Here is a 15,039-nt window from a genome sequence, read left to right on the forward strand (position 1 = left end):
GTTGGGTAGATGTTGCGAAGGGAGGCAGATAGTCAGTGGGAAGCAGAGCGTCATGGGCCAACGAAAAGAATCGTCTCAGTGTGGAATCTCTTTTCCTGCAGGGACGCAGACTCGCGGTGGTGTTGTGGAATGGGAAGGGAGGGGAAGTAGGTAGGGAGTGGGGAGGTAGGCGGCTTTTATACTCACTTGACTGACTGACTGACCAAGCCAATTGAAAAAAACAGGCAGGCAAACAATCAGCGAGCGCGTCGAAACCTGAAGGAAAATCCCTTCTATTCTGCCTCGCCTCGCAAAAAAGGAAAAGAAAAAGAAAGAAATCAAAACCAAGACCGGATATCGAACCGGAGTGCTGACTGATTCACCTTGGGCAGAGGCCTAGCAGTCAAACCGGGTTCGCGGGCGTAGCCAGTCTCGCTATCCGAGTCCTTTTCATGGTCCATGCTACTAGAGCTGAAGTTTTTTGGAAATGGATTTAGAAAATTTTGGGGGGCGGATTGCGGCCGCTGCTGTGGAGAGGTATAAAACCACCTGTCTCTCTCTCTCTCTCTCTCTCTTCGATATTCTCTTCTCTTCGTCGACTTGCTCCATTTACTGAGCGCCACGGACGCTGAAAAGGCTCTACTTGGGCGCTTCGTAAGTGACCAAGTGGAAGACACAAACTTGGTGGGCTCGTTTGTCTTGTTTGGCTTTTGTGCGACCAGGAAATCGATTCACTGAGACAATTCTGGTGCTGATGACGCGGTGAAGAGAGAAGACGCTGAGTTTCAATATGGCAAGGTGGTGGGGAGCCGCAGTGATGCTGATGGTGTTGGCGTAAGTGACTCCGCGGTTTTGCTGAGTCCTGAAGCACTGATCGGAACAAGAGCAGAAGGAAAACATCGGAAATTGGTTTGTGATGCTTGCAGCTGCAGCGTCACATTGTTGACCGGTAGTGCGCAGATAGGGAGAGATAGGAAGAAGGAGTGGGCATGAGGGCTTATATACCTCGCCAGCCACCCTGTCCGCTGGCTGGTCAGCTGGCCGCACGGATTCGCGAGGAGGAGGCAGAGTCACAGGGATGCCACGACCTGCTCAGCCTGGGACTGCGGCGCGGTATAAAATGCTGCACTTCGTCCGCCACACCTTCTCTTGTTGTCGAAGACCGTCCTGGGTCCGCATACGACTGCATAGACTGGTTTTTCCCCCATTGAAAACACACTTTGCTGGCTTCTTTGCTGGCGCATGTTTGGCCGAGTGTTTTACCTTGCAGGTCGAGAGATCATTCGATCAACAGCTCGAGGAAAATGCAACAACGACAACGTTCTGCACAGACATCACCTTTCAGCGCCAAAAGATGATGATGGGGCACAGAATTTCGGCCGACAAGTGTTGAAAGGAAACGACCGCAGACTCAGCAAAGTTTCGTCCTTCAGTGCTCATGAAGCCAAGGACAAAAGCAAAACACAGTGTGGTGTTCCTCTGAAACTCCCGTATGAAGAGAATGCAGAGGTGTCTGCGCCGCTGTGACGAGAGAAGAAGTAGGAGAGATGAAGATGGGCGGATTTTATACCGACTTGTCTGTCCGCTAGGGAGTGCGGGCTGGTCAGCTGCGAATTCAGACTCACATGCCATGACTCCCCGACCGTGGGGGCGTAGAGAAGTATAAGAGGATCACTCCGCCCAGCACAAACCTCCATTCCAGTCCAAAGCGCCTCCGTATTTCACTCCGTGAGCGGCAAAAAACAGCGTGAGCATGTTTACTTTTTCTTCCTTGGTCAAGAAGACTGTATTCTTCCTTTAGAGGTTGAAAAAGTTGAAAGGGAAGGCGGCGGTCTCAGGGAGACGCTGGAACTACAGTACTGGGCGCTGGTGGTGGGCTTTGATGTGGGGAGATGCTGGACAGCAGTGCTTTTCCTGGTGATGTGGGACAGTAGGAATTGTTTCAGAGAAGGAGAGCGAAGTAGTGTAGAGAAAGAGGAATGAGCAAAGAAGCAAAAAATCTAAGAACAGTGACTAGACTTGTCTCTCATTTCAAGAGAATCAAAGATGCCCTTGTCGCGACACGATGGGAGCGAAGGAGGAAGGTAAAGTCGGTCGGTCTTATACCTGCTTGACTGCCGCTCGATCGGTCATATCCGGCAGCCCTCTGAGCCTGGAGCTGCCCGGGCGGAGCGGTATAAAAGCTCCACTACACCCACCGCATCTCCCCCTATCATCAATTATCCCACCGAGCTAGCGGAGAGCCAAAGGAACAGCCTGTCACACAGACTTACGGCTCCTCAGTCTCCACAGCAAATTTGCCGTACTGGCTTCTTTTTCGCGTCGATAGGCTGGGGCTTGGTGAGTTGAGAGAAATACTGCAGGACAACTGTCAGCGCAGATGTTGGACGTCAGTATTGAAGAATGCTGGATTGCAGCCATTTTGCCAATGATGTTGGATGGTGGGAGAGTTGGATTGCTGGGAACGTAGGAGGCGGGAAGCGGCGAGGAGACAGAGAAAAGGGAAGGAAGGAAGGAAGTCGCTGAGTTTATCGTCGCGAGCGCATTGATGCTGCCTTGCTTGCGACACAAGTGGAGTGGAGTAGCGGAATGGGATGGGGTTGATTTTATATCGAGCCGGTCGACTGGACAGATGTGCAAGCAGTCACATGCCCCCTGATCAGTTCAGGGGGCGTGGTTCGCATGAAATTCCCTGCTGCACCCTCCCTACCTTCTTCCTTTTCAAGCCACTCTCACTGTTCTGGGACACAATAACAGTATCGAGACCGAATAATACTGGCGGCCCGTACTGACCCACCTAATTCGCAGACAGGTTTCGCCTTCTGTGCATCAGGGGCGATTTGGTTCAGTTGAAGAGCCCCATGTCCTTGAGATTCTGAAACGACAGTATTTGACGCTGACTCTACGTATGAGCGTGGCAAAATGATGGGAGTGTACTTCCGTCGATGATGCTGGAGAGAAATGTCTTCAAGGCCCGAGTATCCGGCGTAATGCATGCGTCGAGTGCATATCGAGACAAGAGCGGAAAGGAAACGCAGTGTGCATCCTGTGCACTCGCATTTCTGTACAGACTCGACGTCGCTTGATTTGAAGAAGAAGAGTAGACAGCAACACAGGGAGAGTTTTGCACCCAGACGGATGGTCAGGCCGACGGGAACCGGAATGCGTGGTGGTGTCATGTGCTCCTGTCCGACGAAGCTCAAGGCAGGCTGGAGTGAGCCAGATATAAAAAGCTACACTCCTCGCACCGCACCGTTTTCTTGTCAAAGGCGTCGCATCCCCAAGGACGCCGGTCGAACCAATGGGCCCTCCGAATCCGAACTTACTTGCGGCGTCGCCGAGACGCATGAGAACCCGCACTTTTTCTTTTGGGCGTTTGTGGGTTAGATGGAGTGTGAGTTGAATCCCAGAGCCCGAAGATACCGCAAAGACGACGGGGAGTGTTGATCCTGCGCTTCAGCACTGTAAAATAATGGTGAGTCGCGTCTTTGAACTGCGCAGAAAACTAGACATGACAAAAATCAGGGCCCGCCCGAGAAAAAACTAGCAGCAACCTTTTTATACAAGATTCTTTTGTGAACAATGCTAGAATGGCACCGTCTTTATTGACTTGGGAGTGGAAAGCGAGGAAGTTTCATACCTAAAGTCCCAGCCAGATCATGCGCACGCGCGCAGATGCGCTGCTGGCCTATACTCAGCCTAGACCAGGGTCTGGAGGGTATAAGAGCGCAGTCTTTCCTTGCCTCTGCCGATGATTCACTTAGTGCTCCTGGAGTCTTAGACTTCGAGGATGGTCGGACGGTTAGCAACACCGGGCTTTCTTGTTTTCGTTTTTGTGTTGCTCAGAGGTCTCGCGCAGCAGTCGTCAGTAAATCCGGATCATTGAAAGGCTATTGAGCGAGGTTTAAATGCAGGGCTCGAGGGTGGAAGGACGATGCGGAGCGACGCCGAGGCGTGATGGAGAAAGCCGGGGTGCACGAAATTTCGAATCAATATTAGCTTTCCGAAGCAGAAAAGAAAGAGCGAAGGGAGAAGGCCCTCAAGTCGATTATGGATTTTGTCCAGTGCAAAAAATAGTGGCCGTGTTGGTGGATCGCGGAGCCAGTCACTCAGCGTCTTTTATTCGACTTCTCGCTGAGCACTGCAGCGTAAACAGCATGCAGGATGATATAAAAATTAGAAGGTGAGGCGAGATTTCACACCCGCATGCACGGCCTGACGCGCGCGCGTTGACCGAAAGGGGAGAAGCGCGATTATGGCGGTATAAAAATATCGGAAGTCGAGCTGGCAGACGTAATTAGTTCAACGTCCATAGCGCATTTAAGTCAGGAGATGTTCTACATTAACTGATCTACTTTGGCTAGATGCATGCAGAGCCGCTATCAATTTTAAGATTTCACGTTTCGGTTCTGGGGCGTGCTTATTTAGTTATCTCTTTAACTGACAGTAAAGTGGATGTTTTAGTAATGTCGTTAAGGGTGAATGATGAAGTGTATCGATGATTAATAGAGATGATGAACAGCATTTTCGTACATTTTCCCTCTTCTACAAGTTTCCTATCTTCACTAAATCCCCCAACATATTTAAAACAGCCCCACGCCACGGATAAGGAGTAGTCTAAGCTCAATTAAGCAGTAACAGCCCCACACCACAATGAGAAGCATTCTAACCCTAACTAACCACTACCACCTCACCTCCCCTCACCTCCACCCATCACACGACCGCCACCACCGCCGCACATGCACATACACATGCACACGCACATCCATAGCCTGATGACCAACCGACCATGCACAGCCAGTCAGCCCATCCACTAAGCATAAATCTCACTACTGACGCTGAGACAGAATCTCTACCAGCTGACTACGCTTCCCCAGACTTCGAAGAGAAGTGTACAACAACGCCAATATGGTAGGGCTGTTACTTACGTTACGGTGAACGAACTGGGATGGTTTGGGTGGGAGGGGAGGGAGGGTGGCGGAGATGGATATGGGGAGGTGCAGATGCGGAGGTTTGCGATGTAGAGGGGGAGGGGGTGATGATGGAGAGATGCGGTGTTGTGAGATGGTAATGGTGATGGTGATGGTAATGGTAATGGTGGTGGGGGTGGTGACGGTGGTGACGGTGGAAGAAGGTGCTGGAGGATTCGAGCGCTTGTCTGCGCATTTGTGTGGATTGGATGGGCAAACAAATGAGGCGCGGTAGGGGAGGTTCTGGAAAAAACAAACTTCCAGTACATGACGTGTTCGATGTTTTTGCTGAGAGAGGATACGGAGGACTGCAGATGTCAAAGAACAAAGCAGGAGAGAGAAGTAGATTTTTTACCCATCGCGCCGCTGTATCAGAGGCAACACAGGCGTCACGAGCGTCACAAGCATCACAAACACCATGTGCACTGACTTCGCACCCTATGTCATATCCCCTAAGTTTCCCTCCAACTCGCGCGTATGAAAGCCGCGACTTCGTGCCCCCAGACTCCAGCAGCATCAAGTTTTGCATCGCCTGGGCCGTGAACAGTCTCGCCCCAATCTGGACTTCCAGGTGAGCTTTGGCAGAAGGTGGACTGGCTGTTGTTTGGTGCGTTCCTTGCTTTTGTCTCTCTTGTCCTTGGCGGGTATTAGCGTGGCAAAAGTAGCGTTTGTGCGAGGTGCTGTTTCGCATCATGATGGGTAGATGATAGAGAGCTGCAGTAGGCAACAGTGGAGTTGAAGTCATGGTACCCAAGGAATAGGAAAGCAAAGGAGACGAGGAGTCCGGAAAATGGTTCGCAAAAGAAACAGGACAAAGCGCAGTGTTATTGACGATAAGGAGTAGACCAACACAGTTCCCAGTAGTTCCTGTACCCTTGTCTTTGAGAGAGGGCGCGGAGTGCTGGAGGCGCTGCAGTGTCGAAGCAACGAGGTCTGGAAGTAGAAGATTTTATACTCGCCGGATCGCCAAATCGCGAGCGTCACGAGTGTCATGAGTGTCATGAGCGTCGAATACCCACATGACCTCGCCAGCCCTCTCTTTTGAGATTATAAACAGGAGACGCGTCTCCGTCGTCCATGGCTTAGGCAACTCAAACCAGGCGCCGTGGCATCACTAGTGTTTAGCAAATGGCACCATCTGAGTTGTACTGCGGTGGCCTTGAAGAGAAAGAAGGTAGCGACTGTCCGCACCCCGCGGGGAGTGCATTAACCGCTTCTTCTTGTCCTCCTCTTATCCAGTCCGGCTGCGAGAAACGAGTGTCGACGTCACTCCGTCTTCGTGACGGTAATGTGTCTCTTCGAATGATGATGACCGTGGGTGGGAAAGACGAGGAAGAAACCTACCTACCGAGTTTCAGCGACGGCATCTGAGCCATCAGTTGAGGCTAAAAGCGAAAAGTAGGACAGTTCATCCACTCAGCCTCATCTTTGGATCGCTCCAGGCTGTCCATCAATGCGAAACCGTACGACAGACAGACAGGCTGCCTGCCTGCCACCTGCGCTGCAACCATGAATGTTTCTTTTTCCGCTTTCTTCTCGCCACAGACAAGGAGGGTGAAAGAGGGGGTGGAGGAGGTTGGTTGTGGGATCCTGCCATGCGAAATGAGTGCGTGCATGCTGCAATACTTGCAAACACATTGATGTCTTTTCCCGCTGTCATGACAGCGCCGCCGACGCCGACGCCATCGGCCCATCTTCCATCGCAGCGTCGTATCCGAAAACACGCACGCATGATGGAGTCGGTTTGTCGGTCATTCACGTTTTCCCCTCCCTCAGCCCCCACCGCGCCGTGTCGGTCTAGCTCTGACCCGCGGAAGGAAGCGCAAGCAAGCAAGCAAGCGACGTGCCCGAACCGAAGCGAGAGGGAGCCACATCTGACGGGCAGGGCAGGAGGATGCCGTGTGTTCCGGTCACTAGCCAACGAACGAGCGGAAGAACGGCGTCGGCGGTCCCCCGTTCCCCGTCTCCCGTACGTCAGGTACCGTACTCAACCAACTGCCAACTAACGAAACAACCGAGCGAGCAACTTGCCCATCTGCCACGCGGGTCGAAGCGAGCGGTTCAGTGCGTTCCGGTAAAGCGCTGCTGGCTGGTACCGTGTCTTCGCAGTTCCTGCGCCGTTCGTCTAAGCTGCGGATGTGTGATCGGCGGCAGGGATGAGTGAGGGTCTGGTGCTAAAAGCGGACACGAGCGGTGGAGGTGGGTACGGTGCGGTGCACATAGACGCGATGGAGTCGCCGTGTTGTCAAGAGGGGCAAGCGAGCAACCGTCTCTTTTGCACCCTGATTCCTACTTCTGGAAAGGGGATGAGGCCGGAGGAGGCGCCGCAAGTGCCGGATGGCCGGCCGGCCGAACGACTAGTAGGGTGACTGAGTGGCTATGTAGGTACCTAGGTGCAGCATGACGATCGCACATGGACGAAGCCCGAGGACGTAAGTACAGGGTCGACACTGTGAACGAGTCTCTGGGGAAGGATTTGGCGTCGCAGCAGCAGTTTGTCGTTCGCCGCGGTTGACACGAGGAGGCTCCAAATCAGCAGTCTGGATCGCGGCCACTCTACCACTTTGGAACCAGGTACGGAAAACTGATGGCCCTTCTCCGCGCCCTGCTGCCGTGGTAGACGGAGGCGAGGCGAATGCGATGATGAGCAGTCCGGGATGAGATGCGCAGTGAGATCAGATACAGCGGCTACGTCCGTCTGCCCGTCCATCCGGCGGGCGCGTGCAGGGACGGACAAACAGACAGAGGCGGAGAGGGCCGCAGGTACGAAGTTGTAGCTCAAGGCAGAAGCCGGGCGGCCGGCGCAGGGGCGCGTCGAACGCACGTAGCAGTGGCTCCTGTTAGGCCGGGCCGGGGCCTTTTGGGTGCCAGAGTCGACGGCCTTTCAAGAATAGTGACTGGTGGATGGGAGATGGGGAAGCCTGGAAAGGCTAGCCTGACGTGACGCTACTTTTTCAGGTCCCAGAGTCGAGATGCGAGGACGCTGAGGTAGCATGTGGCGGTGGTGAGCTGGCAGTCGTCGGCGAAGAGCGACGAGAGGTTGGCCTGGCGCTTCACGGGTTGTCGTGGTTGGTTGGACTCGCTTGGATCCAGCTTCGCTCGGCTGCGTAACCAAACACAAGAGGATAAGCATTAAACAGCCTCATTGCTTGCGCCGCTTGGCCCCAGGTCCCGCGCGTAAATCGCTGCGGGATGTTGGAGAAAAGAACTGGGTGGGTGTTTGTTGACTGTCAAAACTTGATCCAACAGAGCAGCAGAAACAAGACTTAGCGGACCAATTCACCCTCTTCCTAACCCGACCTAAATTAGCCCCTGAACAACGCGCTCATAAGCTTCGAGGCGCGTGGCTTGGCCTCATAGAAAAAAACGCCGCCCGCATCTGGCCTACGGCTCGACCAGATGCCCGTTTAGGCCTGGCCTGGCCGGCCGCCATCGTGTGGCCCAAAATAGCCCCCAGCCAGCCAGTAGCAGCGACATGGAAATTTTGACAAGACGCGCGACTACACACGAACAAACCCACATAAACACACACACACACACACACACCGTTGGCCGCTAGGGCTGCTACATGGCGCTGCCATGCTAACCACCACCAGGCCTGTGGCTTGCATGCACTAGGGCCCCTTATATACCGCATCGCCGAGACGCGCCTTCAGCCTTGCCCCACTCGCTCGCTCGCTCGCTCGCTCGCTCACCACCATGCGTCTGTAACTCTGTGACTTTGTTTTCCTCGCCGTTCACCTTGCCTTTTGCGCGCCGCCTCTCGTTGATCATCAACTGGCCCACGTCACTCCTTGCGGTCGTCCTTTTGCTGGTATCACCGTCGATTGATTGCGAGTCCCTCCTTCCAAACCACCATCGTCCCACTTCCTTGCTTGCCTCTTTCATCTCACCCGAGAAGCATCATCATCATCATCATCATCATCGTCGTCAACGACAGGTACGTTTCTGGCCGCAAGATTGGTGCAACCAAGCAGTGTTCTTGCCGCTGTCATGCGCATGTGGTGCATGCAGATGGTGGCACCTGCATGCGAGCCAGCGTCCGGCGCGTCAAACAGAAGAACTCATGTTCCTTCTTTCTGCGCGTCATTCGATTCGCTCCGTTTGCCCTCCCTATCAATTCTCTCCTCTCCCAGCCTAGGTTGACGCTTTCTTCTCCCTCGTTGTCGCCCACCTCCTTTTTATACCTTTGCGCCTCTCCGCGTGGCATGCTTCATTGCAGACCTACCTAATCCCTAATCAGTTCTTTACTCACCTGTCCTTTCCTGCCTCAGATTAATCGCAAACCAGCCTTCCGTCGGCCATGAAGGCGGCCATCTTTTCGCTCGGCCTGTGCGTCGCCACGGCCCACGCAAACATCGTCTTCCATTGGGTCCAGCCCACGTGCGACTTTTCGTCTGTTGGACCCTCTCGCTGTCTCGAGGGCCAGCGCTGCGCCGAGGGCGACGTGTGAGTGTGAGAATTGATTACACGCATTCGATTGACTGACGCCTTCAGATGCGTTCCCGACTTGTCGACCAGGGATTCCCATTACGGTTCGTCCACCCGCCATGCTGCTGGCGACTCTCTTCTAGCAGAACGCGGCACGGCTCCTCGTACTGATGGCCGATGCGGATCGTCTTTCGGAGGAGCTACTTGTGACCCCAAGGGACAATTTGGGGGTTGCTGCAGGTAAGCACTAGACTGGCAATGTGATCAACAAGTTGCTAACGTCGTGACAGTAAATATGGGTATTGCGGAAACACTGACGCTCATTGCTTGGCTTCGAATGGCTGTCTAAGTGGCTGCACTGGTGGTGCTACATCAAGTGCCGTGTCCAGCGCTGCCGCGACCAGCGCTGCTCCCTCTAAGCCGGCTGCGACCAGTTCGACCAGCTCGGTCCGTGTTGCCGTTGGAACTTCTGCAAGTTCAGCGGCTGCTCCGTCTGGTACTTCAACCGCGGCTCGTTCCGATGGTCGCTGTGGAAAAGACTTTGGCGGTGCGCCCTGTGATGCAAATGGCGCATACGGTGGATGCTGCTCTCAATATGGGTAGGTTTGCTTTGAAGTTGTCCATGTCTCAGTCACTTACCATTTGCAGTTACTGCGGAAACACTGAAGGTCACTGTCTTGTTGCCAACGGCTGCCAGAGTGGCTGCTCGGGCGCTGGATCAAAGCCTTCCTCGACTTCCGCAGCAAAACCGTCTTCGATATCTGGATCCGCCTCGACAAAGTCTCCCGTTTCCAAGCCGGTCAGCTCGACCCAGAGCTCTAGCACTCAAGAACCACTGCTCGGTACTTCTAGAAGCAGTGCGGCTCCTACGGCCACTGGAAAAGTAACGACCGACGGCAGCTGTGGCGCAACCTATGGAGGCACCATTTGTGGCAACTGGGCTGCAGGAGGCTGTTGTTCCATGTACGGCTACTGCGGAAACACGACGTCGCACTGCGGCTCTGGCTGCCAGTCCGGACCCTGCCTTAATGCGCCAGTAGTTGCAGCTCCTGGGCCGAGCCCAGCTCCGCCAGCCCCCACCCCCGGAAACTTTGAAGTTGTCGGCGACTCGGGTGTTCCCGTCATGCACGCTGGTCTGCTCCCCAACGGCAAGGTTGCGTTCCTGGACAAGGTCGAAAACTACACTCAGATCAAGCTGGGCAATGGACAGTATGCCTACTCTGTCGAGTATGACCCGGAGTTCAACACCTATGTTCCCCTGTCTTACAAGACGAATGCGTTCTGCGCTGGTGGCGCTTACCTTGCGGATGGAACTTTCCTTGCTCTTGGAGGAAATGGACCTCTCGACTTTATTGATCCCACCGTGACTGATGGCTTCAACGGCATCAGGTACCTCAAGCGCGACGTCAACGGCACCGATCTCGACGGGCAGAACTGGAGTGAGCCTGGCAACAAGCTGGCGAGCAAGCGCTGGTATCCGTCCGTCCAGACACTTGCAGACGGCTCCATCTTTGTTGCTTCTGGATCGCTCAACGGCCTGGACCCCTCCAACATGACCAACAACAACCCGACCTGGGAGCTCTTGAATGCACAGGGTGTTTCTGACGGCATCAACCGACCCATGGAGATTCTCGTCAAGAACCAGCCGTATTACATGTACCCATTCATGCACCTCATGAAGGACGGCTCGCTATACGTCTTTGTGTCCAAGTCTTCGGAGCTCTTCAGCATTGCCGGCAACAAGTCGACCAAGTCTTATCCCGACATGCCGGGCGAGTACCGCACCTACCCCAACACTGGCGGCTCTGTCATGCTGCCCCTGACCTCGGCCAACAACTGGACCTCGGATGTTGTGATTTGCGGTGGTGGCGCCTACCAAGACATTACTTCGCCGACAGAGGCCTCGTGCGGCCGCATCGCGCCCATGTCGTCGAACCCGACCTGGGAAATGGACTCGATGCCCCAGGGCCGCGGCATGGTCGAGGGAACGCTCCTCCCCGACGGCACGGTCCTCTGGCTCAACGGCGCCAACCGTGGCGCGCAGGGTTTCGGTGTCGCAAACTTCCCGACATTCGACGCCCTGCTGTACGACCCGGCACAGCCGCTCGGCAAGCGCTTCACGACGGCCGGCACGTCAACAATTCCGCGCCTGTACCACTCGGTCGCGCTGCTGCTGCTCGACGGCACGGTCATGGTAACCGGATCCAACCCGGTGGAGCAGCCCGTCCTTTCGCTCAACAACAACACGGCGTTCCCTTACGACACGGAGTTCCGGGTGGAGATTTACACGCCGCCGTACCTGGTGGGCAACAATACGACCCTGCGGCCGCGCAAGATTTCGCTATCGACGCTCAGTGTCAAGGCGTCATCGACGTCGACTTTCCAGATCAACTTTGAGGCGCCTGCCGGCGCGAAGCAGGTCAAGATCGCCCTGTACCACGGCGGCTTCGTGACGCATAGCGTGCACATGGGCGCGCGCATGCTGTACCTCGACTACACGGGCTGGCAGGCTGGCAAGACGAGTCAAGTCCTGACGGTGAGCGGGCCGCCCAGCTTGAACCTGGCGCCGCCGGGCCCGTATGTCGTGTACGTGGTGGTGGACGGAGTGCCGGGCATTGGCGAGACGGTGTTGGTGTCGTGATGACGATAATGTTAATTTTGGACGGCGGTTGCAGACGAGCGACACTTTCTCTTTCTTTCTCTCTTGCCTTCTTTCCTCTGAACAGTTTACCTTTTGTCTTCTTCTTTCTTCCCTCTACATACTTTGACCAAAAGGGTTAATTGGGCTTGAGGCAGTGAGGCAGCCGACGAATTAGCATGAATATTGGAGGGGCGAATTGAACGAAATTATCGACGGCATAAGCAATCAAACGACTGTGACTGGATGGACAGACACGATGTAGCTGGCCAGTTGCAAGGCGACGAAATCGTCTGACGGCTGTTGACGAGGTGTCGTCGTCGAGCCGCCCGGAACCGAAATCGGGCAGATGGCAGGCCGCCAGCCGCGATGGATAAGATAAGAGATGGCATGCCAAGAAATACGGTCCCCAACTGATGCGATTGAGAATGCTCATTATTACCCAACTCCACGCCCCTCCCCTCACCACCGCTCGCCATCTTGCAACAATGGCCTCCTCGATACCGCGCTCCCAATGCCTCCGGCTTCCTGCGTCCGCCCTCTCCTCCTCGCGCGCCCCCGCAAAATGGCACCACGCCCGCGGCCTCGCCACCGCCGTCACTGAGCCTCCCGCAGCCTCATCGTCGTCCGCCGCGTCAAAACCCCGGCCACGGACCGCATTCCACGACAAGCTGAACGCGGGGCCGTCCTTCTCGGACTTCGTATCGGGGGGCAGCGCGGAAGAGGCGCCGCTGACAACGGACGAGATGCTGGAGCTGCGCACCGCCATGGTGGGGCCGGAGGGCAAGAAGAAAAAAATCACGCGGCTGCCGTCGTGGCTCAAGACGCCGATCCCCGTGAGCGACAACTTCAAGCGCATCAAGAACGACCTGAGGGGCTTGAACCTGCACACGGTGTGCGAGGAGGCGCGCTGCCCAAACATCAGCGACTGCTGGGGCGGCGGCAACAAGAGCGCCGCGACCGCCACCATCATGCTCATGGGCGACACGTGCACGCGCGGCTGCCGCTTCTGCAGCGTCAAGACGTCGAACCGGCCGCCGCCGCTGGACCCGCACGAGCCGGAGAACACGGCCGAAGCGCTGCGGCGCTGGGGACTGGGCTACGTCGTGCTGACGAGCGTGGACCGCGACGACCTGGCCGACGGCGGCGCGCGGCACTTCGCCGAAACGATATCCAAGATCAAGGCCAAGGCGCCGACGATGCTGGTCGAGGCGCTGACGGGTGACTACGGCGGCGACCTGGACATGGTGGGCTTGGTGGCGCGCTCCGGGCTCGACGTGTACGCGCACAATGTCGAGACGGTCGAGCCGCTGACGCCGTTTGTGCGCGACCGCCGCGCGGGGTTCCGCCAGAGCTTGCGCGTGCTCGAGCGCGCGAAGCAGGCCAACCCCGACGTCATCACCAAGACGAGCATGATGCTGGGGCTGGGCGAGACCGAGGAGCAGATGTGGGCTGCGTTGAGAGGTACGTCACCTTTCCCTTCCCTTCCCCCCGTATCCCCACTAACAAACCCTCCCCCCCCCCCTCGGCCAGACCTCCGCAACATATCCTGCGACGTGATAACCTTCGGCCAATACATGCGCCCGACAAAACGCCACATGAAAGTCGCCGAATACGTGACGCCCGCCGCCTTCGAAACGTGGCGCCAGCGCGCCCTCGACATGGGCTTCCTCTACTGCGCCTCCGGCCCGCTCGTGCGCTCGTCGTACAAGGCGGGCGAGGCCTTCATCGAGAACGTGCTGAAGAAGCGAGTGAGGGAGAGGACGGGGTTGGAGGGAGTGGGCGTGGGAGAGGTGGGCGAGGTGGGCGAGGTCAGTGTCGGGGGGAAGATGGAGGCGAAATGAGGAGGGGCAAGTGAAAGAGTGAGTGAAAGAGTGAGTGAGTGAGTGAGTGAGTGAGTGAGTGAGTGAGCAGGCGGCGGTCGTGATGGGCGTTTTTGCTGTGCGGGTTTCTATCTCTGCATTTTCCTCCCTTCAACACTTTCTCCTCCCCGTTGGCTATCGGCCTGGACTGCCGCAGCTATTGCTACACACACACACACACACACACTCATAGCGATATCTTGACTTGAAACATAGACGGAAGAAGAGGATCAATCCACATACCAGCGCAAATAGGCCATATTGAAAGTGCGACAGCCGCACATTTGAATTGGCAAAAGAGTGATGGGAGCATGGTTGGTAAACTTGGGAAAGATATGTTCATGGATAGAAAAGAATCTCATACACATTCTAGATCCCTACTTCCTGCTTCTTACTGCCTACTTCCTACTCCTACCACAGCTACGTCCCGATCGACTGGTACTCAGTGTCTTCTACTACTGCTACTCGAGGTATATCCTTCTCCCGTTCCGTTCCAACCGCACATCCACCTGCTTCCACACTCTCTTCCCTTCTTCCTCAATCCTACTCCCCGGCCTGGTAGACAATCGAAACAAACGATAACTACCATGCCAAGGTTGAAGAACAAACAACATCAAGATGAAAAAAAGAACAGCAGCCACAACCATAGAGTGCTCAACACTGCTACCATCATCATGAAAGAGTATCATCGACGACAGAGACAAAGCCCATAGACAAAACCAAAAACGATGAAAAAGACAAACACAACCCTGTCAATCAAACAGCGTGCGTGCCAGAAAGAGTGAAAAAATGGTGTATCAAAAAAAGGTGCGACTACGGCTCATGGCAGCCGCTAGAAGGTAAGAACGTAAGGTAGGTAGTCGATCAGAAAAAGAAGGCAACCCAGACGAAACCAAACCATGGCAAACAAAATACCTTCTTTCGCATACTCACCGAGTAATGCATCCATATCCATCGCAATCAATCCGAATCCATGACCGATTTTTCCTCCTCTCATCTCTCCAAGTCAGAAGCAGTGTTGTGGTCGAGTGGTGGTGGTAGTGATCATCTCGGATCGGAAAAACGTCCGACGCACAGCCCGGGGTCCAGCTGATCCCAGCCGTCTCATGCAGCGACGATCAAACGAACCCCAAGAAACCGCGGCTGGAACAAGACGAAC

The 15,039-nt window shown here is 55.3% G+C and overlaps 3 protein-coding genes across 3 annotated transcripts; 2 read left to right on the forward strand and 1 right to left on the reverse strand.

Moving 5' to 3' along the window:
- Window positions 1–4,951: 4,951 nt before the first annotated feature.
- IWZ02DRAFT_460736 (uncharacterized protein) lies at window positions 4,952–5,694 on the reverse strand (the record flags this gene model as incomplete). Its single annotated transcript, XM_066768174.1, has 1 exon — window positions 4,952–5,694. A coding segment is annotated over one exon (743 nt), but the record flags the coding sequence as incomplete, so codon positions are not given.
- Window positions 5,695–8,852: 3,158 nt separating this feature from the next.
- Window positions 8,853–12,457, forward strand: IWZ02DRAFT_460740 (glyoxal oxidase). The gene is made up of 5 exons (XM_066768175.1): window positions 8,853–8,889; window positions 9,224–9,398; window positions 9,447–9,620; window positions 9,671–9,979; window positions 10,029–12,457. The coding sequence occupies exons 2-5, from the start codon at window positions 9,253–9,255 to the stop codon at window positions 12,019–12,021; spliced, it is 2,622 nt and encodes an 873-aa protein (XP_066619215.1). The 5' UTR covers window positions 8,853–8,889; window positions 9,224–9,252; the 3' UTR covers window positions 12,022–12,457.
- A 49-nt stretch (window positions 12,458–12,506) lies between these two features.
- Window positions 12,507–13,862, forward strand: IWZ02DRAFT_493569 (Lipoic acid synthetase-like protein; the record flags this gene model as incomplete). The annotated part of the gene is made up of 2 exons (XM_066769945.1): window positions 12,507–13,482; window positions 13,552–13,862. The coding sequence occupies 2 exons, from the start codon at window positions 12,507–12,509 to the stop codon at window positions 13,860–13,862; spliced, it is 1,287 nt and encodes a 428-aa protein (XP_066619216.1).
- Window positions 13,863–15,039: the final 1,177 nt, after the last annotated feature.

This window comes from Phyllosticta citriasiana (assembly GCF_038021145.1).
Source record: "Phyllosticta citriasiana strain CBS 120426 chromosome Unknown IWZ02scaffold_14, whole genome shotgun sequence".
Lineage (NCBI taxonomy): Eukaryota > Fungi > Ascomycota > Dothideomycetes > Botryosphaeriales > Phyllostictaceae > Phyllosticta > Phyllosticta citriasiana.

Coding starts and splice junctions, on each gene's coding strand:
- IWZ02DRAFT_460740 (XM_066768175.1), top strand. CDS start 9,253: ATGAAGGCGGCCATCTTTTCGCTCGGCCTGTGCGTCGCCACGGCCCAC. Junction 9,399..9,446: donor CGCTGCGCCGAGGGCGACGT/GTGAGTGTGAGA, acceptor TGACGCCTTCAG/ATGCGTTCCCGACTTGTCGA. Junction 9,621..9,670: donor CAATTTGGGGGTTGCTGCAG/GTAAGCACTAGA, acceptor ACGTCGTGACAG/TAAATATGGGTATTGCGGAA.